Source organism: Kockovaella imperatae (assembly GCF_002102565.1).
Source record: "Kockovaella imperatae strain NRRL Y-17943 chromosome Unknown BD324scaffold_3, whole genome shotgun sequence".
Classification (NCBI taxonomy): Eukaryota; Fungi; Basidiomycota; class Tremellomycetes; order Tremellales; family Cuniculitremaceae; genus Kockovaella; species Kockovaella imperatae.
This window is the reverse complement of record NW_019028943.1, coordinates 1,389,437-1,411,251: the sequence shown is the minus strand read 5'-3', so window position 1 is coordinate 1,411,251 and position 21,815 is coordinate 1,389,437. Positions and strand designations below refer to the sequence as shown.

General features: G+C 52.0%; 12 protein-coding genes across 12 annotated transcripts; 6 read left to right on the top strand and 6 right to left on the bottom strand.

Annotated features, from left to right (window-relative positions):
- Positions 1 to 51: 51 nt before the first annotated feature.
- Positions 52 to 624, top strand: BD324DRAFT_649491 (hypothetical protein; the record flags this gene model as incomplete). Its single annotated transcript, XM_022017999.1, has 4 exons — positions 52 to 100; positions 162 to 402; positions 450 to 532; positions 584 to 624. The coding sequence occupies 4 exons, from the start codon at positions 52 to 54 to the stop codon at positions 622 to 624; spliced, it is 414 nt and encodes a 137-aa protein (XP_021873279.1).
- Positions 625 to 812: 188 nt separating this feature from the next.
- Positions 813 to 1,676, bottom strand: BD324DRAFT_649490 (SCP2 sterol-binding domain-containing protein; the record flags this gene model as incomplete). The annotated part of the gene is made up of 10 exons (XM_022017998.1): positions 813 to 833; positions 890 to 913; positions 951 to 962; positions 1,014 to 1,093; positions 1,153 to 1,176; positions 1,230 to 1,285; positions 1,326 to 1,384; positions 1,461 to 1,520; positions 1,573 to 1,590; positions 1,647 to 1,676. 10 exons carry the CDS (start codon positions 1,674 to 1,676, stop codon positions 813 to 815), a joined length of 384 nt encoding a protein of 127 aa, XP_021873278.1.
- Positions 1,677 to 4,003: 2,327 nt separating this feature from the next.
- On the top strand, positions 4,004 to 5,856 carry BD324DRAFT_607707 (Myb/SANT-like DNA-binding domain-domain-containing protein; the record flags this gene model as incomplete). The annotated part of the gene is made up of 4 exons (XM_022014078.1): positions 4,004 to 4,237; positions 4,306 to 4,419; positions 4,675 to 4,992; positions 5,035 to 5,856. The coding sequence occupies 4 exons, from the start codon at positions 4,004 to 4,006 to the stop codon at positions 5,854 to 5,856; spliced, it is 1,488 nt and encodes a 495-aa protein (XP_021873277.1).
- A 206-nt stretch (positions 5,857 to 6,062) lies between these two features.
- BD324DRAFT_649488 (hypothetical protein) lies at positions 6,063 to 6,977 on the bottom strand (the record flags this gene model as incomplete). Its single annotated transcript, XM_022017997.1, has 5 exons — positions 6,063 to 6,165; positions 6,203 to 6,445; positions 6,485 to 6,587; positions 6,626 to 6,731; positions 6,789 to 6,977. 5 exons carry the CDS (start codon positions 6,975 to 6,977, stop codon positions 6,063 to 6,065), a joined length of 744 nt encoding a protein of 247 aa, XP_021873276.1.
- A 158-nt stretch (positions 6,978 to 7,135) lies between these two features.
- Positions 7,136 to 8,204, top strand: BD324DRAFT_619627 (peptidyl-tRNA hydrolase PTH2-domain-containing protein). The gene is made up of 6 exons (XM_022015187.1): positions 7,136 to 7,193; positions 7,233 to 7,675; positions 7,717 to 7,742; positions 7,785 to 7,886; positions 7,929 to 7,979; positions 8,018 to 8,204. The coding sequence occupies exons 1-6, from the start codon at positions 7,163 to 7,165 to the stop codon at positions 8,067 to 8,069; spliced, it is 705 nt and encodes a 234-aa protein (XP_021873275.1). The 5' UTR covers positions 7,136 to 7,162; the 3' UTR covers positions 8,070 to 8,204.
- Positions 8,205 to 9,718: 1,514 nt separating this feature from the next.
- On the top strand, positions 9,719 to 11,294 carry BD324DRAFT_329992 (hypothetical protein). Its single transcript, XM_022012507.1, has 4 exons — positions 9,719 to 10,132; positions 10,201 to 10,296; positions 10,496 to 10,574; positions 10,629 to 11,294. Exons 1-4 carry the CDS (start codon positions 10,062 to 10,064, stop codon positions 11,133 to 11,135), a joined length of 753 nt encoding a protein of 250 aa, XP_021873274.1. The 5' UTR covers positions 9,719 to 10,061; the 3' UTR covers positions 11,136 to 11,294.
- On the bottom strand, positions 11,254 to 12,362 carry BD324DRAFT_329894 (ER to Golgi transport-related protein). Its single transcript, XM_022012506.1, has 7 exons — positions 12,194 to 12,362; positions 12,097 to 12,135; positions 11,993 to 12,043; positions 11,845 to 11,918; positions 11,716 to 11,786; positions 11,580 to 11,651; positions 11,254 to 11,512 (listed from the first exon to the last, which is right to left on the bottom strand). The coding sequence occupies exons 1-7, from the start codon at positions 12,236 to 12,238 to the stop codon at positions 11,373 to 11,375; spliced, it is 492 nt and encodes a 163-aa protein (XP_021873273.1). The 5' UTR covers positions 12,239 to 12,362; the 3' UTR covers positions 11,254 to 11,372.
- Positions 12,350 to 12,859, top strand: BD324DRAFT_619606 (hypothetical protein). The gene is made up of 2 exons (XM_022015186.1): positions 12,350 to 12,745; positions 12,789 to 12,859. Exon 1 carries the CDS (start codon positions 12,492 to 12,494, stop codon positions 12,741 to 12,743), a length of 252 nt encoding a protein of 83 aa, XP_021873272.1. The 5' UTR covers positions 12,350 to 12,491; the 3' UTR covers positions 12,744 to 12,745; positions 12,789 to 12,859.
- On the bottom strand, positions 12,800 to 14,348 carry BD324DRAFT_619602 (hypothetical protein). Its single transcript, XM_022015185.1, has 7 exons — positions 14,229 to 14,348; positions 14,073 to 14,168; positions 13,906 to 14,010; positions 13,687 to 13,857; positions 13,402 to 13,623; positions 13,158 to 13,344; positions 12,800 to 13,106 (listed from the first exon to the last, which is right to left on the bottom strand). Exons 1-7 carry the CDS (start codon positions 14,266 to 14,268, stop codon positions 13,001 to 13,003), a joined length of 927 nt encoding a protein of 308 aa, XP_021873271.1. The 5' UTR covers positions 14,269 to 14,348; the 3' UTR covers positions 12,800 to 13,000.
- Positions 14,349 to 16,356, top strand: BD324DRAFT_619595 (WD40-repeat-containing domain protein). The gene is made up of 6 exons (XM_022015184.1): positions 14,349 to 14,972; positions 15,038 to 15,119; positions 15,181 to 15,278; positions 15,335 to 15,920; positions 15,975 to 16,066; positions 16,126 to 16,356. Exons 1-6 carry the CDS (start codon positions 14,482 to 14,484, stop codon positions 16,325 to 16,327), a joined length of 1,551 nt encoding a protein of 516 aa, XP_021873270.1. The 5' UTR covers positions 14,349 to 14,481; the 3' UTR covers positions 16,328 to 16,356.
- Positions 16,357 to 18,823, bottom strand: BD324DRAFT_679872 (Alpha/Beta hydrolase protein). Its single transcript, XM_022019056.1, has 5 exons — positions 18,352 to 18,823; positions 18,053 to 18,301; positions 17,738 to 17,996; positions 17,257 to 17,690; positions 16,357 to 17,210 (listed from the first exon to the last, which is right to left on the bottom strand). The coding sequence occupies exons 1-5, from the start codon at positions 18,622 to 18,624 to the stop codon at positions 16,431 to 16,433; spliced, it is 1,995 nt and encodes a 664-aa protein (XP_021873269.1). The 5' UTR covers positions 18,625 to 18,823; the 3' UTR covers positions 16,357 to 16,430.
- Positions 18,824 to 19,122: 299 nt separating this feature from the next.
- BD324DRAFT_649480 (hypothetical protein) lies at positions 19,123 to 20,929 on the bottom strand (the record flags this gene model as incomplete). Its single annotated transcript, XM_022017996.1, has 6 exons — positions 19,123 to 19,919; positions 19,976 to 20,046; positions 20,090 to 20,472; positions 20,518 to 20,670; positions 20,724 to 20,787; positions 20,853 to 20,929. The coding sequence occupies 6 exons, from the start codon at positions 20,927 to 20,929 to the stop codon at positions 19,123 to 19,125; spliced, it is 1,545 nt and encodes a 514-aa protein (XP_021873268.1).
- Positions 20,930 to 21,815: the final 886 nt, after the last annotated feature.

Sequence of the window (21,815 nt, the reverse complement as noted above, 5' to 3'; positions counted from 1 at the left end):
CACCCTTGCCCATTGCACGGGGACTTCCGCTCAATCGGCTCCCACTTCACCATGTTGTTTCACCTTTCCGCGTTCTCGGTGATTCTCATCATTGTCCTGGGTGAGTTACCGCTGCACGGCCCCAAACATCGTACACTGGTCGCTCGCTGACGTCTGTTCAGGCGCGTTCTACTATCGTAATCGTCTCGCACCCATGGCACGAGTCGTCATCCCGTATCTCCCCACTCCGCTCGCCGCTAGGTTGTCCAATTACACGCCGCTCACCACATTCTCTTTCTCTGATCAAGCTGCTGCTGGTATCTCGTCTAGGAACTTTGATCTCGAGGAGAATATCGGAGAGGGAAGTGGAGAGAATCGAGTGGGGCTGGATCAAGCGGGTGTGGAGGAGGTCAGGAGGATCATGTGGGTGTTGTCTGCTTTTGTGCTCAGTCATTGACGAGACCAATCAGGGCCATCGAGCGGTGCACATTTGACCAGGCTAGACTAATTCGACATAACAGGATTCTAGCGAAGAATGGGATAGCTCCGGATGGTGAGTGCCAGAGAGTGCACCAGAGTAGCATCAGCTGACCACGACTCAAAGGCACACCGATGGATAAAAAGGCCATCACAAGGCTATCATGAAGATGGACCATGAGCGTGAGCGCAGTGTCCGTACGATATGTCACAGTAGAGCCTGAAGAAGGATGTGTGCATCTTTGTAATACATCTCAGCCAATTCGCACTCTTCAGCCATCGAGATCATTACGAGTCAGTCTACGTCTAATACGGAACGTGTCACAAACGTCTCGAGAGCCCGCAGGAATGAGACTTCACAGCTTTGCCTTGGCAGTCTATAGTTTTTCAAAAGAGTTGGCGCTCTTCATATTGGGTTGTATCCGCCGCTCACCTTCAGTACGGCATCCAGCTTGGTCTGAGGGGTGTCAATGGGGAACCGGTTTGTCACTCACAGCCATCATGACCTGGCACCGGAGTCAGTTTGATCATGACCTAATGAATCCCGAACGGCTCACATTTCCCTTGACTTTCAAAAGACCCGTCATGAATGCCTTTTGACCATTCAGCTTGCCTTCGGAGAGCTCGACAAAGTGTTCTGCGAGCACGGATCAGCACGCAGCAAGACCAGTATATTCATCTAGACAATCAGCTTACTATCGGCAAGGGTCATGATGACATCTGTACCAAATATTCTGATTCAGCGCGACTCGCAAAGCTCGGTAAGTCCTCACCGGCTTTCTTGCTTGGCGCCCCTTTGCTTACTTTGCCTTGTTCTTTGAGGTCGATTCTGAGGGACAGTCATGAAAATCTCTAGCCTATACACCTACGTCCAAGTAGCTGTCTTGCCGTTGTCATTCTTGACATCGATTTGGAAAACACCATTCGTCTGTATGGCAACGGATGGTCAGCCTCCCTGTGCTCGGGTCGCCCAGTGCCTTTGAAGCAAAAAGGTCACAGCCCACCTTTTTGATCTGAGCTTTGCGATCCGAGTCTGACATCTTCTCAAATGCAGTCGCGAGGTTCTGCATAGGTTCTAAATGAGCGGTCGCCCCAGAACCGCGCTCATCCACGTACGCTCAAGATTTCGCTGCTCTGTGATGATATAGGATGGATTAGCTCAGATTGAGGCGACCTTGGTAAGCACCTACCGCAAACCCATCTTCTTTGATATCACTCATGTCCTATCAGCTTATTTCGGTCTTCCAGCGGTCAATGTACGAGCAGCTTAATGATTGCGGGTTCGGTATGCTTGACTCTACCTTGTTTCAAGACGGCTGCATTGGTTTTGAATTCTGTCCCGGCTATTCCAGTGACCTTTTTGAGCCGAGAATGACGTGGCGAAATGCAGAGAAGTGGCAGTACAATCGAGCGAGTGAGATAAGGGTTGGTGGGATGACTATCATGGTGGAGTACGAGGTCATATCGGACAGCTTAATAACTACAGCTCTTGTGCACATCAATTAAATATCGCTTGTAATCGAAAGGATCTGGGTGAGATAAGCCTCAGGCTAACGCCATGGCGTAGGTAGCAAGAGGCATTTCGGCTTCATCCGAGGCCTTATGAGCAGCAGGTCAGGTCCGACGGAGAATCTCAGCAGTCAGGGAACAGTCCGAACGACAGCTAGAAGTGGACCCTGCTGAGGTCTCACCGTGGCACTGCCACGGTGGCCTGTGAACCGGCCATACGGAGGCCGACGGTTGCTTTTGTTCAGGGCACAATATGATTTCGGACTTCCCATGTGGCGGCATCTTGCACAAAAAGTAGCGGCCGCCACGATGGCCCCCGGGCGTTGATATCGTAAGCTCTACTGACGGGATCTAGCGCCAGCTCCACCCTGGACCTCAAATTGCATGTCTCAATCCGTGTACGGTTGATCGTCGGAAGAGAAATCGGTGTAAAGTCTCAAGCGCCTCGGGTCGAGCCCTTGCCGCGTTCGTGCGATGTACGACGAGTCTCTTTCAGAGTTGAACTCTTTTCGCCCGAATGAGCCGCTTTTGCCTTGGTTTGGTTCGGTCTGGTTTGGTTTGGTTTGCTCTACTTGTATCTCGCCAAGGCGGTATCTCTAGTCTCGCGCTGAATCAAACCTTGAGATCTCCCTTCCTTGATGACGTGTCTTTGAAGATCCAATGGACGGACTAGAACTCATTTATTAGATGTCACGCCCTTGGGCGGGCCTGGTTCTGCCCAATAGAGGGAATAATGATATGTCGCATCGGTTGGACACAGACGGGTACAGAACGTTCCCGATGGGAAAGAGGGGCACATTTTTCGAGAATTCACAGATCTCGCCGTGAACCGAGTCGAGGCACGTTCATGCTCTCTCAATGGACGAGGACGATCGTGGCGTTTCAAGGTGGGGACCCTCGCTCCCTCGGCAAGAAGCAGTGTTCAGGACCAGCTCGTACTTCCTGTCCCTCGAGATTCCGCTGTTCATCATTGATATTATGATTACCGTGTCGCTGCAGCTACATCATCTTACCCATTAGATTGAATGAATCACACCCTGAAGGCAGTTTAGGTTTTGGCAGTCGCCTCGCTGAACGCAGTCCAAAAAGCCTCTCTCTCTGTCTGCAATTGGAGGAGGGAAAAAAAGAGGAGGAAAAGTGACGAGATTTTCCCAACTTCCCCCAGGGTCCAGAGCCACCACCTAAATGGGTTTGTCTCCCAGGTCCCCGACTCACTCACCCCGCTCTTAGGAGGCACGCAGAGAGAGAGAGAGAGAAGGGGGAGGGGGATTGGAATGGGAAAATCCGAGCTATAGTGCTATATCTCATCTGAACGGTGATTTCAGAATATCAATTACCACTCGCGTTTCCCGGAAATTCCCACTCCTCCCTCACAGAAATCCACCACCACCACCACCCAACCAGCACCCCTCTTTTTTTGCTTTTTCCTGGGTGGGACACAATTTCACTCGCTCCTCTTCTCACGATGGAATGACCCTTCACCAACTCTTGACAGGCACTCGCATGACATAGACGCATAGGTAGACTCAAGGCGGTGGCTCCTGGCCCGAAAAATCTCCCCGACATCACATCCTCCCTCCCCCTCTCGCCGACCCTCGTTTTTTTCTTCCTTCAATCTCCCTTCCCATAACCACCACCACCAATACCACCACTGACCACCGACCTCGGACACACCCTTCCCCTGAGACTTTCGGGAGACCCCAACTTTTCCCGCTCGTTGTCCGTCTTCAGTTCTCTGGAAATCTTCCCAGCTCGTGTCCGTGTGGGGTCTCGCATACGGGAGACATTGTCTTTTGCGACAGTATCATTGCCGTGGAAGGGAGGGGAAAAAAATCTCAGTGCCTTCTGAAACCGATCCGAGACGAGACCGTCATTCTCAACCTGAACATTTCACTGGCTGAGTGCTGTCGAAGAAGAAGAAGAAAAAACTGGTTCGAAACACGATAGACCGCCACGATAGAAACTCTTACAGAACTCTGAAGCCGACCTTGTACCTATCTCATGTGTCTGTCAGGTCGACAGCTACCGCCCTGAAATCATGTCCTCATCATCCTCCGACGTACTACCCAAAGATCGCAAAAAGTCTGCTCATTGGAGTGAACAAGACACTGAGATCCTCATCAACGTCTTGCTCAATCATAGAGACTCGTCCAGGACATCCGATAACGGGTTCAAAACGGAAGTATGGAGGGAAATATCCGACCTGTTGGAAGGAACAACGGTGACCGGGGGACCGAAAACGCCAGAGGCTTGCAAGAGTCGTTGGCAGAGGGTGAGCACAATGGGACAGTTGTCCGCTTCCCGTACCCTACATTCCACTGACCTATTGCCCGTGTCAAGCTTCAACGCGACTACAAAGCTGCCAAAGAAATGGAAGCAGTCCCAGGATTCTCTTGGGATCATGCGACCAGCAAATTGGTAGCGTCGCAGGCAGATTGGGACGCTGTGGAGAAGGTGAGTATGGCTGCAGCAAGCGAACGCAGTGAAGCGAGTCGATTTGCGCCGAGATTTGTAGAATCAACGCGAACCAAGTCACCGCGAGCACAGTTACTGCGAGCAGAGATTCGAGGCCTTTTGAGCACAAGCTCCTTGGCACTGCCTGCGTTGATTATGCTTGCCTGCCTCGGGCCCCCACCATCTTCACGCGTCGACTCTACTCTATTGTCCTCATTCGCCTCGGGCCATGTCCACTTGCTGACTTTCGCGTAGCAATGGGAAGCCGGCAAATTTCAACGTCTGCACATCCCCCTCTATAACTCTATCGCCCTGCTATGTCCTGATGAGAAGATCCGAGGCACCATAACTAGACCACGCAAATCCATTGGTTCCATGAGCGACGCCAGCAGTATGCTCTCACTCTCCGTATCCTCTGCGGGACCACCCCACACGCCTCAACTCGGCATGCCTCCAGGTCACGTTCTCGTCGGTGGATCAGGCATGCTCAACATGCCAGACCCTGGCTACCACTGGGATGGTACCGACGTAGATGCAGAGGGAGAATACGACCCCAACTTTATGCACGATAGCGTGAGTACTTTTTCATTGTGTTTCCCGCTGACGGATCTCCAGTCTTCATTCGCCATGCAATCTGGCGGCCCCAAACGACCGCATTACGACGCTGCCATGCTCAACGGGCCTTCAACGACTACAACGCCCCTCGACATTTCACGACCTCCAGGACCGAAACGCGCACGGTCAAACCCAAGTTTGACTCACGGACGCCCCACACCCATGTCATATCACATCGCAATGCCTCCTGCTGGACACCTCGGAGGTAGTCCCATGCCATCGCCCACAGGATATGCTCAAGGCATGCTGCTCGATCCAGCTTTGATTTCACCGACGACACCAGTACTCATGCAGCAACAGCAACAGCATCAACAGCAACAACAGCACCAAGCACCGCCACCACCACAACAGCAACAGCAACAGCAACCACCACCCACACTACCCCCGCATCGACACATGCACACACGATCACAACTGCAAATGTCATCTACGCCTACCGAGTCATTACCACTTAAACCTCTTTCATCTCTCACGACCCACGTCCAAACCCCTCCACAGACCATGATCAACCGCATACCCCAAACTGCCCCTCCTCCTCGGCACGTGCTGTCCCCGCCGTTCGAGGTCGAACCGCCTCGCACCGTATCCACACCCGAGGCACATCTCACCGAAGCTCAGCGTCGAACTCAGGCTATCCTTCAGCTACAGGGCGAGAGCGAGCTGAAAGACGAAGACGTGATGGAGGTCATGGCCGAGTTTGAAAGCAACCCCATAGCCATGGACACGTACCTCGCATTGAAGCGGGACAGCCTCCGACGTATGTACCTCAGCAATCTGATCGCCAAACGAATCGAAGCCAGTCGCGTCAATGGACGCAGATAGACCAAATTTACACGATACACCATGAACAGGAACTTCTCATTTTGGGCCCACAGCAGTATTGTCATTCTCAAATCATTCACATACAGACCTTTCAACTCATTTTTCCCAACTATAGGACGGCATCAAAGGGTGTGTAACAAATTGTAGACTGTAGGTAGACGGCATGCAATATCACGTCGGCTATGATAGGATTATTGTATGTGTCTCTAGGTATCGCCATTGGCCTGCTCCCCGAGCGCTGCCCTGATGTCCTCGCACACCATCAGGATAGCATCCCTTGGCTGCATCTTTGAATAGTAATCTTTGACCCTGTTCATCAGCAATGTGTCCCCCGAAGCCCACTCACACTTCCGTTTCTTTGAACCCCAGTCTCTCGTAAAACCTCTTGGCGTCTTCATTGCCAACCTGAACATGAGCCATTGCCCGATTGACAGGCTTTCGAGGCTTCAAAGTGACTGGTGCAGGAGCCTTGTTACCCGCTTTTGCATCGTTGAGCGGAGGTGGAGGTGGAGCAGGATGAAGCGAGGCTTTCAGGGCGGAGAGCAAGAGCGCAGAGCCTAGCGACTGGCTACGATACGGGGCGAGGACACTGCAGCGTCAGCGACGGAATGAGGACCCCCTGACTCACGCAAGAGTCAAGATGATCAAGGTCGGGGGTTTCTCCTTTGACGTGGAGGCTTGGTTGTCGAATCGGCAACAAATGGCTCCGACAGGGATATCCGCGTAATAGACTACCGTCAGGTCATTCTCCACTCACACTGTCCCTCACCTATCTTGTTGATGTCATCCAGTGACGGATCCAAGACGTCCTTGTAAAACTTGTCCGAGTAAACGATAGGAATGACGACTGAGTTTAACTTCCGAAGCGTACCAGACTGTCATATGGTCAGCACCAGTACTCACACTGTGGCCGTCTCTCGAATACAGCTCACGTTGTTCACGGTCAAACTTGTCAATGTCACTTTGGGCTTTGGGCGTATCTGAGAGCCCTTTGCGCTAGTCAACCTCACGGTCTCATGCTCCCCCTTGGCTGAAGCGAAAGATTCAAGATCAAGTGGAGAGGAAACGGTGCCTGTAGTGGTGTACTTTGGAGCGGGCGCAGCCACTGTAGCTGGAGCCATGGCGAAGCTGTGCGCGAGAAAGTAAAACTGGAATATCGGCCAGGGATCGAGGTCGAAGGAAGGTCAAAGGCGAAGCTCAAAGGAGTCAATGACAATGGACTGGAATTCCATTCATCTGATTGTCCGACCAAAAATATAATAAAGCCGAACGAATCTATCTTGTATCCATCCTGCTATCATCCGACATGTCCTGGCTTAGAGATTCAAGGATAGAAGGTCAGCTCGTTTGCTAATCCCTGCTGATCTTACACGTAGGCCTCATCCAGCCATTAGCTATCTCTATTATTGCCTTCACCATAGGATACCAGCTCAGACCTTATTTGAGCCCTTCATCGTCGTCACAGACCCGTTCTCTCAGCTCGTCAGCTCATCGGTCGAAGAAGAAGAAGGATCAGAAAGGCTTCGAAGTGGTCGATGGTCGACCTGTCGAACCTTCATCTTCCCAGCCCAGCGCACCTCGATTCGATCGATCCTCATCCTCAGACAGTGAAGGAGCGACCGATGCAGAATCCGATGCTGAGGACGAGACTGCGGCCAAGAGCTCGGACATTGCTTCAGTCAAAGCTGCCATGTCAGAGGAAGTGAAACTCGTCTTGGTCGTCAATGACAGTTTGAAAATGTCAAAAGGGAAGATCGCAGCTCAAGCTGGGCACGCGACCCTTGCTTGCGCTTTCATGGTGAAGGAAATGAACCCGAGGGTGAGCAAATGAGCTAATGGAATCCGAACTGATGTCCCTAGTTGTTCCGGAACTGGCAGATGCATGGGTGAACTCGATCTCATTCGCGCTCTAGCTGATTCTGCCTTAGTCAACCAAAGATTGCGGTTCGCTGTCAAGATACCGAAGAACTGGAGGTTCTGGCAGCCCAGGCGAGATCCTTGAACTTGTGTGCGAGAACCATACAGGATGCGTGAGTTCCCACTTCAGGAGAGCTGTCTCTGACGGAGTACAGTGGACGCACACAGGTCGCACCAGGATCAAAGACTGTCCTCGGTATCGGGCCGTGAGTCTACAAGTGCTTCTCATACTGATGCTATCCAGAGGACCGGCGAAGCTGATCAACCAGGTCACTGGAAAGTTACGCCTGTTATAGCATAATGATGCAAGCTGTTGCCAGCTTAACAATTCAGACTGGCATTGGCTTAGGTTTCCCGAAAGGACGCATCTGGGGGCCTTGCACATGTACTGATATATCATAACAACCTTACAAGCTGGTAGCATTGGCCGATTTCAGCCAATCTCGCGCCAGCAATAGCAACACAGGGCACCAGCTAAGACTGGAAGAGTGAGGAGACACTTGACAGTGATGTTCTTCGCTCTTTTGCTGACCCGCATCTGGTCGGAATTCTCGTCTCTTCTTTTGCTAATGGAAGGCGGCTCAACGAGAGAAGCGGCGTGACCTCCCATCCCGGACCTGGGGTCGGCCTCCGATCCACCGAGCGTGACCGTCGATGGCTGTCGAGGCGTGAAAGACAGCGTAAAGGCGCGCAAGTATGCCTGTAAAAATTGACAGATTGGCGAGTTGGGCGACGCCCCTCGGCGTGCTGATGTTCCTGCTGTGACCTCACTTTTCACCTGGCTTTCGATCTCCTGTAGATCACATTCACCACTTCCCACCAGAGTCGTCTCAGATCGCCGAAAATGGCCGTTCATTGCTGTCGAGGAGCCGGGATCGCCATGAAGGGTATGAGATGGCTCCACAAGGCTATGCATCGAGCAAGTGGCCGAGCAGGATGCGACGGTGGCTTCATCAGATCCAGGTGAAGCAAAGAGACGACGGTGATCGGGGAGGGATGGGTAATGACAAACGAATTGATTGATGAGCGGTTTTCGAGTGAGTGAACGGCCGCGGGCGATGGAATTGGTGCCGCGCCGCCGTCTCCGAAGTCGTCTCTTCAACCCCAATAGCCTGAGCATGTTCGCAAGAACCTCGCCTGATGATTGTCGATACTGCAAGCTGGCAGCAGGAGGTACACGAGAACCCTGTATTCGGAGGTTCCGGAGTGAGGATGCTCCAAGTTTCTGGGACTAAGCGTGCGAGAGACCGCGAACCTCCACCGATGACAATCGGCGAGACCAGACGAGGTGTCAGTTGTCCACTTGACGATACAAGCTAAGTCATAGGGCTTTTGAGCCTTCTTGAGATGAGGATGCCTTGCACTGGTGAGAGGTCCAATGGTCTTCAACCTCGAAGACGATCCAGCTTGCCGACAGTGAAACTATTCAGATGAGGCAGTGAACACAGACACACTAGGACCGACAGGAGAGCACTGAGAATGATGTAGTCAGCCCCTCACATGAGCTCTAAGCTACTCACCAGTTGGGGGCCAGATGAGGTGATGAAGCCGGCGAGGACAAGAACAGGTACTACCTATTCAATTCGACCGCGTGTGGCGGAAATTTACAAAATCAGTCGCCTCACAGCACTGAAGGAAGATGGAATGGGCGTCGAGAGGAATGACTGAGTCAACCCATCGCTTCGCGCCTCGTTACATGAAGCTCTATGAGCATACACGACTGAGCGCCGCCCAGACCATGATTCGCACGGCATAAGTGGATATCGATCTCAAAATCCGTCTCATTATGCTTCGAACCCGACTGCAGATTGGGCCATACGTGATGATCAAATCCTACCCCGAGTTCTGGGACGCTAGCGTGCCACAAGCGCTTCCAAGAAACGAGCCTCGTATCATTTCAAGGAAAGAGTGAGTGAGGAGCACTCATATGCATCGTCGGATGAAAGGACGTAAAGCGTCAGTCGACCGGATTGAATCAGCGCCACAATGGGAGAAATCTCCATCAGCTCGTGATTGAACAAGACTGCCTAGGGATGAGGAAATCTGAACCCACGTACATGAGTACGATACATCACTCTTCGACAGACTGAATCTTCACTTGTGTAATGTGAATGCCTCATTAGAAAGCGCGTACCGCTGTCAGGTGTGAGGCCATATTTCCGAGCCTCCATGGTGCCACGCGACACGTCGTTCAATTCCGAGGTGACATCTTCATCATCCTCATCCTCCTCTCGCCAAAAAGCAAGACATTGATCAATTTTTGCACCTTTGAGTCAGCAGACGATTCCATGTCAGGAATCTTTGGGGCCATGTGGCCTATCTTGCGAAGCTACAGACCAAATGCGACTCGAGATCGCCAGTGAGTGGGTCTCTGTGTCACGTAAGCGAGAGGAATCTCGCTGATTTGCCCACCCCTTTCTGCACCAGGAATGCTGCGCCGGTCAAATTTGGTGCTTTCGAAGCGACTTACACGCCTGTCCGTTATGGCGTAGGCAGACCCAAGACAGATGCAGAAGCTCAGCGGTGAGTTGAAACCTTGTCATACGATTGTGTCGATGCCCAAATCTCCTCTTTCAAGATGATTACCATCCTTTTGCACAGAGCTCTCGAGCCGTGCTGAAAAAACCCCATCAATGCTCTAGAATTACCCTGATACATTGTCTCCTTTGCCTTTCTCGCTGTTTATCTTTCCTGATGAACCTGCTGAAGTGCCCCGAGTCAGACTTTATAACCATATCCGTACGATCGCCTTTTGGCTTGATGCTGCGCCACTGCTGTCCGACCTGGGTCTGCCCTTTAGAGTGAGTCTCAGAATGCTGCTCTTCGTCCCCTTGCGCGCTGAACTGGCCATACAGGCCGGTCTTGACGACATCATCTCCCTCGTACCGATATATGGAGACATTGTCTCTGGCTTTATCCAGCTGTACCAAGTTTGGCTCTGCTTTGTATTTGGCGTCCCGAGGAACGTGGTCATACAGATGGTCTTCAATGTGATACTCGATGTCATCGTCGGTCTCGTCCCTCTCATCGGAGATTTCATCGACAATCTGTGGAAATCAAACTTGAGAAACTTGGCACTGCTCGAAGCATGGTTGCTGACAGGAGGAGGAGAGAAGAAATACCATATCTTACTCATGCCTGAATCACAAGAGTTCATGCCTCGACCCAAGGGACCTGGAGGCTTCTCATCGTGGTTAGGGGGAGGCAGCAAGCTCAGCAAAGTGGAGGAGAGAGAAAGAGAAAAGGAAAGACGGACGGGCAAAGTGAGAGCAACAAGGCGGATGGACAGGTCAGAGGGGATTCCTGTCCCGGTGGAGGTGCCGATAAGCGAGGAAGCTCCGGAACCGTACCCTCGGGCATGAGCCAAGATTCACATAGATGAGATTAGACACTGTCGCATACGCCTACGGGTGATTCGTGTATTTGAGAGGACAAAGAGCTCGAACATCTGTTAACGCAGTCGCATCCCGACATGAGATGGTCGAATACCTGTGCGTGAAACGAGTCTATCTATGTGTAATACCATAAGAGGCTAGCTGAGGGCGGATACGCCATATGCGCAGAGAACATATCATCATCCCTGCCGCTTCGTTACCCTTCTATACACCCTCCACTCCGGCGTATTCGCTCTCAACGCCCGGCTCCATTAAACATGCGTGCCCAATGATGAGAATTGCAGATGATCCGACGAGCCAGAAGAAAGTCGATACGGGGGAAGCGACCCAAAGCAATGGCAAGCCTAATAAGTGTCAGAGTTGAAATGGGTCTCCTCGAAGAAGCAATCTCATGGGCTTCATGTCACTTACCGACAACGAATAAACCAATGTATAGCTGTTGTTGGGTGATGACGAGATTTCCGATATGGATGGGTTCGGCGGCTGGTAGTACGCAAGCGATCGTCAGTAACCTAAAGCCGGAGAGCTAATTGGCCTGGTCACTTACCGAAGCGGTTGATGAGTGCAAAGCCTCCTGCTAGGAACACGACGGCAATGATCAAGAGGTAGTTTGTGAGTCTGACAAAGGGAGGATGTCAGATGACGACGCTTTCTATGGACGATATTTCCCGCTCACAAGGCGTAGACGAAGAGGATGAGAATGACGATGAGGTAGTTGCCGGAGAAATGACGAGTGTTGTAAGTTATCCTCTGACACGCTTCGTCAGCTGTGTGGGACCACTGAACCACCATTTTTTGCCATCCCGACCTGGAAGGTCACTCACGGCAGTGGCATCGTTGAGATCTTTCGGTCGGGATAGTTGGTGATGATCGAACTGTGAACAGGGACATGAGATTCATGACATTTAGCCAGATGTTGGTCGCTCACAAACTCCTGAGGCGGTTTCAAGGTCGATAATCTAGTCTCCTGTAGAGCAAACGTGGATGAGCTCAAATTCCGCCACTAGACATAATGCTTGACTTGCCCTGAAGTTCCTGGCGACGTCCGTGACTTTGTTGATGTACTCCATGATGCCGATGTGTGGGGGGGGAGCTGTTTGGTGAGGTTCGAGATCGAGAAGTAGTGTATACAAAAAAGTCTGAACGTACAACAAATATTTAATCTTCGGGACGTCCCACGGGAGCTGCGATGAACCGCTTTCGGCTGATCTTTTGTTGCATTCCCCACTATGTTCAGCTTTCTCACGGTGGCGAAATTCATCTTCAACTACAGGCGATTCTCTTCGCGTACTGCGCTCTTCATTAGTACCCTCACACTCCAGGATGATTCGAGCCAACCCGACGGCTATTTCACTCCGTACATCCGATCTCAAGCTCCTTCAAGCAGAGATCGAAAAGCGTAAAGGGTCTGACGCTCCAACTCAGACGGCGACCGAGATGCAGACTGGACAGATGACATCCACCTCAAAGCAGAACGGAGGCGTGAACAATACGGACCGAGCTGGATACAATGCGGTTGAAGAGGAGAGGCGGGAGAGACAGGGCAGGAGCGTCGCTGAGAGGATTGGGCTGTAGAGGTGAGCACGTCGCCGCAATCTTCATTTGTTGATTGCGGTTCAGATTGCACCAGCAAAGAATCCCCCTCACGAACCTGTAATCAACGACCCGTGACGACTTCCCCCCCCCCCCCCTGATCCTTAACGACACAACGATAAACGGACGAAACAATGATATATGCAATAGTGCTACGAGAATTGGTCATACAAACGACGCGTGTGGAGTCATTGCCTCTGCATCTGCTCCTCACCCTCCTCCGATGGCTCACACCTCGCTCAAGCTTTGAATTGGTCCAAAGCACCAGTGTTCTTCGCCCATGCTTTGGTGTCCCAGGCGTCGGGGAAGACTTCAAGACTCTCCTTGAGGTTCCACTTGAAGTAACTGGAGACGTATCAGGGAACGGCCGATCCCACATATCCTGTCCCCACTCACCCCTCATTGAAGCCCTTGTAATTGAGGACCAGCTCTTCAGGAACGCCGTTCTTGACCAGGCCAGAGTAGTCATCGTAGATGGCAGGTGTGAGACCCATCGTCTTGACGGGTTTACCAATGTACTCGGAGATCTCTTTGGCCCATTCTTTGACAGTCAATGTCTCGGAAGTGGCATTGACCTTGCCGCCTAGAAGCGAATGGAATAAACAAGCGTCTACAAACTCTCCGGAGATTGATAACTCACCGAGATACTTTTTCGAGTCTGCAAAGATGGGGACAACCCATCCTCCAGTCTGTTCGACCGCAAAGTTGCCCAAGGTGGTCTCGTCCGCGGCAGCGATCTGAAGGATATACCCACCTTCTCCGTCGGCCTTGATGAAGTCTGGGAATTTGACAAGGTTGGAAAGATAGTGTGCCACGTGAAGGTTGGTCACGGGGTAGTCCTTGGACTTTGCCCATTTGGATACTAATTTGTGGAAGTCGAATGCTCAGCCCCAAGTCGACAGCATTGAATCTGCCTGCCACTCACCTTCCTGCTTGTAATGGAAATGAGGAACGAATGGGCAGTCATCAAGAGAAGAGTAGATGATATGCTTGGCTCCGGCCTTGACGACGGCCTCGATCGCACGGGTCGCTACGCCATATTCGTACTCGCCAGCTTCTTTTCCGTTGAAACCGTTGGAGAAGTACTTGGCCCAGACTTCAGAGTACAGGTCAGCGTTGAGCTTTCAATTGATTGTAACCTCACAATCAGCATTTACAAAGGCTCCGTGGATGCCTTCGAGGTGAGGCTCGTAGGACGAAACGTCGTCCATGTCGCCCTTGACCATTTTGACTCCGAGCTGGGTCAATTCTGTACGCCACGCCCGAGCGTTAGCAGAGATGCGAATTATGTGATTGCTTGGTGGTGCCTACCTTTCGCCTTGTCACTCTCCGTGTTCCTTGTCAATCCCCAGATCTCATACTGGCCAGTCTTGGCCAGATACTTGGCGACGGAGCTACCTTGGTCACCTGAGCGATACCTCTAAAGTCAGCCCAGGCTTTAAGGTGAGGAGGGAGATTGATGCTTACCGGTAGCGGTGAAGACAAAGATCTTCTTTTGGTCAGACATAATTGATCTACAGTTAGTTTGAGGGATGAATGAGATCAGAGACGGGGTCGTCGTTATGTTGGATGGATCAACGTTCAAGAATCGGCTGCTGTTGCTTCTTATTAAGAGGTTTGACTCCGAAGATGATCGGGGAAAGCTGATGTAATGATTACGTTAGTGATCACAATTTGCTAATCACTAGAATGAGAATGATTAGCCAATCGATCAGTTCCGATGGAAACACTGAGGAGGCGAGGCGGCGGAGGACATTGCCGGCGGGTCCAGCTTTCTCCTCGCGTTCATCGTGACCCGTCAGCTTCGAAGATGGCCTCTAGCGACTATGTCCAGAGACTTATCGCTCAATACCTGGCTCATAGTTACCCATCTGCGCTCCCTTCATTTCTCGAAGCGACTCATCTTGAACACTTAGAATTGAATGGTCAAGATGCACCTGATACCGATTTACGAACCATCGTGGAGGACTACTACCTCTCGACGAAGCTTCCGAAACAGCTGGACAGTGTAGAGATCTCGACCCATGAGAGAGATTCACTGGGTCAAGGATGGAAGGGCTGGACAGCGAAGGATATCGCAGGGATCAAGTTGGATCCCGATGTCAAACTTGGAGGCGTGATCAGAAGTATCGACGGGATCAGTGCTGCCAATTTGTTGACTGTCATGTTGGCGAGAATACCGTATCGAGAGTTTGACACAGCGTCTGCCGAGTGAGTTTACAAGAGGATGAAAAGGTTGTCGAGGCATGAGATCGGTTCAAGCTTTTGTCGGGTAGATACAGAGCTCGATTCCAGCTCGACATCGTCACTACGTCGGTCGACAAGACGATCAAGTTTATCAATCATGTGTCCGGGGAGGTCAGCAACTATCAATTCTACGAGCTAGTATGTCCTTACTCACTCCCTCCCCTCATTTCAGGTCTCTAGGATTCTGCAACCCCACCAAGCCGCTATTCTAGCGTTCGACGTTCACCCACTGAACCCGCGGTATCTAGTCACAGGCTCGATGGACGGGACGTGAGTTTCGCTGCTTCAAGTTTTGTCGCTCACTGCGCGATCCCTCGGCCCTCAAGTACCATTCTCACCGACCTTATCACGCTGCAGCCACTCCAAACATTCAGATCAAACAAGTTTGTTGTCAGAGTAGCGTTCTCGCCCTGTGGTCGATTCCTCGCGACAGCGTCCTACGATCGAGATATCGTCATTTATCAAGCATCCTCCTCTCATTCAGCTCCGCCGCAGATGCAGGACGAAGACGACGATGATCACATGCTGCTACTTGACGAGCTTGATCATCCGGACCTAGCTTGTGATCCCGCACTACGCTACGAACCTGTCAAACGGATTACTTGCGATTCGAACCCTGAATCTATCCTCTTTCATCCAGCTTCCACTTGGCTCATGTACACCCTGCGAAACGCGTATCAGATGTTTTACGTTCGCTTACCGGACCCATCAGAGGATATATCGGTCGTGACTTCATCCTCCTGGGAGACTCGAACGAAAAGCTTCAATCCGTCGCAATACGATACACACGTCTCGTTCTCCGTCCTCAATATGATCCTTCACCCGTCTGGAAAGCTCGTGGCATGTCAAACGGGAGATCATCGAGGAACGTCCGGAGAGCGAGTCTTACTGTACGGCGTCGAGCCGGAGGAGGTGAGGTTGACGTAGTCTGTCGTGGGTCGAGCGGCACGCTGACTGATACGCTAGACTGAACGCCTGGGATGTTTATGGACGGGTTCGGAGTCTGACGACTTTGTACTGCCCCGTATGGCCTGGATACCAGATGGCTCGGGGATCATGTAAGTCAGATGCAAGCTGGGCTTTTAGTAAATTGCTGACTCGCGGTTCCGCATTATAGTACAACCTCGCCGAATGGTTATCTCAACCTCTTATCGTTAGACGGCACAACTCGATCCAGTGTCAAAGTTCACGGAGGCACCACGCAACTCGGTCAAGCTTCAAGTCAGGTCGTCAGGGACATTGCAATGTTGCAACAAGCCGATGGAACATGGTCAGCCGTTAGTGTAGGGTACGACAGGCAAATCAGGTTCACCAGATAGCCCTCTGGACGGATGTAGTACAGTATGCAATGCTATGTCATGCTATGCTATGCTAGATGCGATACAGCTCTAAGGTATACAACAGCTAATGCTACAGACACGATCATGCCTGAGCCATGAGGGCTAGTGGACCGATAGGTCGCACAGCAGGCTGCGGATCGGCCTCAAACTTTATCGTCTCCTGGGTTTCCTCCGCCAGAGTACCCACAGTTTCCTCTGAGGCCTCGCTCTCCCCATCTCCGACAAGCGTCTCTTCATCCGATTCCACCGCTCCAGTGAACAATGTCAGTGATCCACTTCGAGCCTCCCCGACTTGATCAGTCTTCCGTCTTGTCCGCCTCTGTCGAATGCTGGATTCTGACTCCATCGCCGCTTCTCTCAGCACCTCGCGCAAGTCCTGGCGTTCAAGCGCCGATTTGGAATTCCGGATGGAGTTCGTCAATGACATCCACGAAGGCACCAAAATGGGGCTGTTCTCCGCATCCACGACTTGGCCAAGCTCTTGGGCGGGGCGCTGCACCAGCCTCTCTAACCATCCCTCCATCTGTTCTCGGGCTTCTTGTCCAGCATTATACTGCCAAGGGAACATCAAGAAATCGTGCACGCAATCCTTGCCTTCGATAAGCAAATCCTGATCCGCAGAGTGTGCGCCTTGCCTCGCGAGAGTGAATCGAGTCCACAGCTTGAGGATTGACAGCGACAGTCGTTCGGCACCCCCATAGACGATACAGGTGGGCGGAAAGTCGGCCATAGAATCTGGGCCCGAGGCAGTAGATGGAATGAGATAGGACGCAGGGGAGAGATACGATGACTTGTGAACGAGGGAGAAAGGTAAGGCTCGCATGAGGAGCGAGCAAGCGAAGGGACCAAACGTCTCGTCAACCTTTGAATGATGTGAGCTCACAACCTGGCTGGGAGAGTTGACTTACCAAGTCCGAGTCGAAATTCGAGAATCGACCCTCTCCCCACGCATGTGTGAATCCGAGATCAGACCACGGGCTCATCAATATGAGCCCCTTTGGCATTCCCATGCCCTCGTGTCTGCCTTCATCCCTCAAGTACCTAGTCAACGCCATGGCGAGATGACCACCTGCAGAATCTCCAAAAATGATGATTTTATCCGGGGTCATGCCGATATCCAATAGATACTTGTATGCCGAGATGGCATCAATGAGGGGCAACGGCCAAGGGCCTTGGGCAGCCAATCTATAGTCAACCGAGAGGATCCGTTTGACCGACGTGTTCGTGACGAGTCGCTTAGGGATGTTGGCAGTGAGGTCGGTCTCTGCGGCGGTACCGAATAAATAGCCTCCTCCATGAAAGTAGAGACCGACAGGCTCGGAAGGGTCGATCGGGGACAGGGCTGTGAAGGATATTAACACCAACACCAAGTGCGTTTCGGCAACTTACTCGACTCTGGTGTCGACTTGTCTCCAGCATACCAAAATGCCTTGACAGGACAGGGGCCATACTGCACTCCTTGCTGTGCCAGCCAATCTTTCTTCAATGGTAGTCCGTTCTTTGCCCTAGGTATGATATGCGGTGTCCAGGCATTCTTCGCTGCCGACTCGCGAAGCAAAGCGAGCATTTCAGCTGGGTGACCGCGGAGAGAGTCTGCTGGGACAGGAGGTATGGTGATGGGATGGGAATGCAAGAGGTCTTTCGGGCACTAATGATGAATGACATTAGCTTCTTTCCTCAGGCTGATGCGGTCCTGTGACTTGCCAGATCGATGGAGAGGTCTCTACCCAGATGATCAATCTCACAAGCGCCGACGAGTCCACATATATCTCTCTTGACTCGAACACGGACACTGGTCCCAAGGGACCAAGTCTTTCGTGGACGCCAAGAGGGATGTGCATAACGTAATGTCCAGAGAGGAAGTAGAGCCAAAGTGAGAGCGAGGTTTGAGTACAGGTAGATCTGTCGAAGTAATGGGCGGTGGGCCAGAGCACTCTGAGGAGCGTTCTCGAGCTAATATCAAAGTATCAGCAAGGTTTGATTTGAACCATCACACAACGTACCAAAACCGCGAGCATGGCCTCCGAAGTGAGTTGAGGAGTCTTGGTGGTCATCTTTGTCTCTCGATTTAAGAATCTCGGTCGTAGCGGTGCGATGGCTGCCAATGGACCGACCAATGGAATCCTCGCTAAAGCCATGAGGAACACGACTAGCTTGGATATATAGTTCTGTAAGAGGGACGATCCAGTGGAAGGAGTGCTGTTTCTTTTGTGACCTGGGCAACGGGGAAGTGTATCGAGTGAGGAGGAGGTCCGGTGAATGGATCGTTGACGCATGACGTGAGCTCGTCAGGGGCGAGGTGAGGATCAAAGCATCCAATAGGTGTACAAGGGTTTTTGGCCACTGAAGTCCCTACTGAGGTTCGATCAGAGACCAAGGGGGGAGCGGTGACAAGTTTGGAGCAGGAGCGTATGAAAGGATCAACATGTATCGGGATTGAGTGAGTGGAGTTTGCAGGAATTCAGAAAAATGTCGTGTGACAGCAAACGACGACGTCACACGAGCAGTTGCGAGTGGCAAATCAGGCGGCGATCGCCGAACTATCCAGCAAGCCATATACCGTATGGCCGTGGCTCGCCAACAGAGAGACATTGCATTGCCAAGTGTCCACTAATCAACGATTTAGATACAGCATATTGAGAGACAAGAGCGAGCAGAGCGTATATAGTGAGGGGAAACAAGAAATCAAGACATAGAGTAGAAGAACCGTTCGACCATTCTTATTGCTACAGTTTCGGAGGGGACTACCGGAGGACTTTGCGCCGCCCACACGCTCACAGATCAAGTTCCAAGTGAGCCTTTTCCTCAAAAGGGCTTCTTAGTCCACCTCGATCCCCAGCTTGTAAGCCTACCGCTTGCACCTTGAGAGCCTTGACTTTACCACCTTTGATCTTCTTGACGACTCGAGGTTTCCGAGGCATCAGATCGTCGTCACTGTCGCTCCAGCCGGAATGATGCTGTGCCTCGACAGGTACAGGCTTGGTGTCGAGGTTCAACGGACGAGCTAGGGCCGATCGATCCGAGGTCATGGGCTTGATAGCGAGGAACTGATCTCTCGCAGAGTGCGCCTTGATAATTTCCGACGAGGAGACGGATCGAGAGAGTTTAGGTTTATTATAAGCCACAGAGACGGAAGCGATGGGAGGATGAAGAGATGATGCGAGAGATTCGTTGACATTGTCCATCATACCAGATGCCAAGAGACCCAGGCTCGATTCCTGAGGGACGACAGGTGATAGATTTAAGGGCGAATCGTATATTTGAGCGGATAGAGCTCCATTAGGCGAAGATTTCAATGCTTCGGAAACACTGAGCGTGGTCTTCGCCTGACTGTTTGCCTCTGCAGCGAGATCGCTTGCCGTGAAGCTTTTGCCTCTCTGAAGCAAGCTCGTAGGTCTGCGAAGTGATGCCGCTCGAGACGAGCCACGACGCTTAAGCATCGGGGCATGAGCTGTTGGTGCCGGGGATTCAGCAGGGTTAGGAGAAGAGGGGGTGAGGGTGATAGTGGTAGTGACAGAGACAGTGTGGAGAGATGGTCGGTCGCGTGACGTCTCAGAGCTGATCGTATTATCTGCGTCCGCGAAATGAGCGACTGTACTTGACCTTGTGGTTCAAGCTTCCACTCACCAGACGACGACCTGCTCATACCTGCGGACAAGACCTCATGTTTCGCGCTATTCTGCAGGGATGTGGAGAGTCTATATAACAATGTCAGTCCAAAATCTCAGATACCTGACTCACCTCAACGCTCTCCCTAGCGAGTCTGGAGCCTTCTCCTCCCCTTCGTCCAGGAAATCCATACTGTCCATTCGCTTCAATCCGGGCCGTGCAACCAATCCAGTGAGTGTCCTCGTCTCCTTTGCTGTCCTCCTCGGGATGATCTCCCCTTTACTTTCCGACAACGCAATGTCAAACATCTTCTTCCTAGTCGCTTCCCAAGAATGTGTCCATCCCTCTGTCCTAAAGTCGGTTGTGTTCTCCGATTCCCCAGATGCTCGCTTCGTCGGCGACGTCCTGAATGCATAGGCCAAGATTTGGTTCGTCAGTTCGTCAATGACATGAGGCGGTGGGAGATCTCCAGGTGGAAACGATTGAGACAGAGGTCGAAATGGATGAACCAGTGTCTAGAACATTCAGCTTCCATCATGTCTCCCACCGTGTGTGCTCACTGATTGAACCGTGTCCAGTTCCTCGCTAGTCCATACGGGTTCGTCGACCGCATCGTCGTCCTCCCTACTTCGCTTTGAGCCGATAGCGGGCGGGTGATCATCCTCATCGACGCGCATTCCTCCAACGCCTTTGTTGATGGATGAAGGGAAATCCTGAGGGGCGCTGGTGAGCGAGCATCTACGACGTTCACGGCGATGCGACTCACTAGGAACGGAGCGGGTGTATGGGGTGAAGGTGTGCATGGTCCCTCCGAATCAGATATCGAGGATCTAGACGGGCAGGGATCCGTGGCATCAGCACGATGGTCATCCCAAGGGTCATCCCTCCAACTCACTCGGATAGACAGAATGATAACCTCGGCGGGATGACTATACTTGCCGGCGCCATCTTTCGGGGCGACATGGATGGCATAGTGAATCAAGGAGCGCCAGGAGATGAAGGGATGGGAGAGCAAGCAAATGAGCTCGCAGCACAGAGATGCGGACCGCTGCAAGGTCGACTGATCACTTGACTGCCCTCGACTGAAGGCTGCGGCGGCGCCCTTTCTGGATCCAGATTTCCACTGGGTCCGCGTTTTCTTTGCCGCTCGCACTGCTTGCTGTTGTCTGATATAGACCCTGGGATCAGGGGATCGGATCAAGTGGGGTGGAGGGTCCTCGTCCAATGTCGATTATCTCCAGATGTTACAGTATTCCCCGATAGCGATGGAGGATGAGTTGAACACGTCCGACTGAACAGCTGAGGTCTGACAGGTTAAGAAATATAATCAAAAAGTGATCGGGGATGAAGAAGACACAAGGTTTTTCAAAGTCCCAAGGAGAAAAAAAAGGTTCAAAGAGGTCGTGCCAGCCATGACCTCATCGACGACTCTCTCTCTGTCTATATATGAATATATACGCCCCTCGTACCTCAATCTATCTATATAAGCTACGTTCAGCGCCTCTGCTGCTGCTGCTGCTGCTGCTGCTGCTGCTGCTGCTGCTGCTGCTGTCTGGTTGCTGCCGCCGCCCCTTCTTCTTCTTCCCCTCCTTACCAGACATCCGTTTATCCCGCGACCCGCCCTTTAAAAAAGTAGAGGACCTCTTTTTTTGGTAAAAAGACGCGTTACGACGCGTTTTCACACGCGTCGACTGTTGGACCCCGACCCCCGCCTCCCCCGCCCCTCTCATCGAATCTATCTAATCTACATCAGTGCCATTGCCCGATTGATCTTATGGGGCAGAATGCACATGTTCAAAGGCTGCTGAAAGCCCACTGACAGCCCGCTGCCACTACGTCATTCTGAGATTGACCACAT

Bases quoted from the DNA above. Each gene is read 5' to 3' on its own strand.
- BD324DRAFT_619595 (XM_022015184.1), top strand. From the start codon at position 14,482: ATGGAAACACTGAGGAGGCGAGGCGGCGGAGGACATTGCCGGCGGGTC. The intron at 15,120-15,180 runs GTCAGCAACTAT...CCCTCATTTCAG, and splicing joins TCAATCATGTGTCCGGGGAG to GTCTCTAGGATTCTGCAACC. The intron at 15,921-15,974 runs GTGAGGTTGACG...CTGATACGCTAG, and splicing joins ACGGCGTCGAGCCGGAGGAG to ACTGAACGCCTGGGATGTTT.
- BD324DRAFT_619627 (XM_022015187.1), top strand. From the start codon at position 7,163: ATGTCCTGGCTTAGAGATTCAAGGATAGAAG. The intron at 7,676-7,716 runs GTGAGCAAATGA...TGATGTCCCTAG, and splicing joins TGAAGGAAATGAACCCGAGG to TTGTTCCGGAACTGGCAGAT. The intron at 7,743-7,784 runs GTGAACTCGATC...ATTCTGCCTTAG, and splicing joins CGGAACTGGCAGATGCATGG to TCAACCAAAGATTGCGGTTC.
- BD324DRAFT_329894 (XM_022012506.1), bottom strand. From the start codon at position 12,238: ATGGAGTACATCAACAAAGTCACGGACGTCGCCAGGAACTTCAGG. The intron at 12,044-12,096 runs GTGAGCGACCAA...CCCTGTTCACAG, and splicing joins TGAAACCGCCTCAGGAGTTT to TTCGATCATCACCAACTATC. The intron at 11,787-11,844 runs GTGAGCGGGAAA...TCCCTTTGTCAG, and splicing joins ATCCTCTTCGTCTACGCCTT to ACTCACAAACTACCTCTTGA.
- BD324DRAFT_619602 (XM_022015185.1), bottom strand. From the start codon at position 14,268: ATGTCTGACCAAAAGAAGATCTTTGTCTTCACCGCTACCG. The intron at 13,624-13,686 runs GTGAGTGGCAGG...TCCACAAATTAG, and splicing joins TTTCCATTACAAGCAGGAAG to TATCCAAATGGGCAAAGTCC. The intron at 13,107-13,157 runs GTGAGTGGGGAC...ATACGTCTCCAG, and splicing joins TACAAGGGCTTCAATGAGGG to TTACTTCAAGTGGAACCTCA.
- BD324DRAFT_329992 (XM_022012507.1), top strand. From the start codon at position 10,062: ATGTCAGGAATCTTTGGGGCCATGTGGCCTATCTTGCGAAGCTACAGA. The intron at 10,133-10,200 runs GTGAGTGGGTCT...TTTCTGCACCAG, and splicing joins AATGCGACTCGAGATCGCCA to GAATGCTGCGCCGGTCAAAT. The intron at 10,575-10,628 runs GTGAGTCTCAGA...CTGGCCATACAG, and splicing joins ACCTGGGTCTGCCCTTTAGA to GCCGGTCTTGACGACATCAT.
- BD324DRAFT_619606 (XM_022015186.1), top strand. From the start codon at position 12,492: ATGATTCGAGCCAACCCGACGGCTATTTCACTCCGTACATCCGATCTC.
- BD324DRAFT_679872 (XM_022019056.1), bottom strand. From the start codon at position 18,624: ATGCGTCAACGATCCATTCACCGGACCTCCTCCTCACTCGATACACTT. The intron at 18,302-18,351 runs GTACGTTGTGTG...CTTTGATATTAG, and splicing joins AGGCCATGCTCGCGGTTTTG to CTCGAGAACGCTCCTCAGAG. The intron at 17,997-18,052 runs GCAAGTCACAGG...ATTCATCATTAG, and splicing joins GAGACCTCTCCATCGATCTG to TGCCCGAAAGACCTCTTGCA.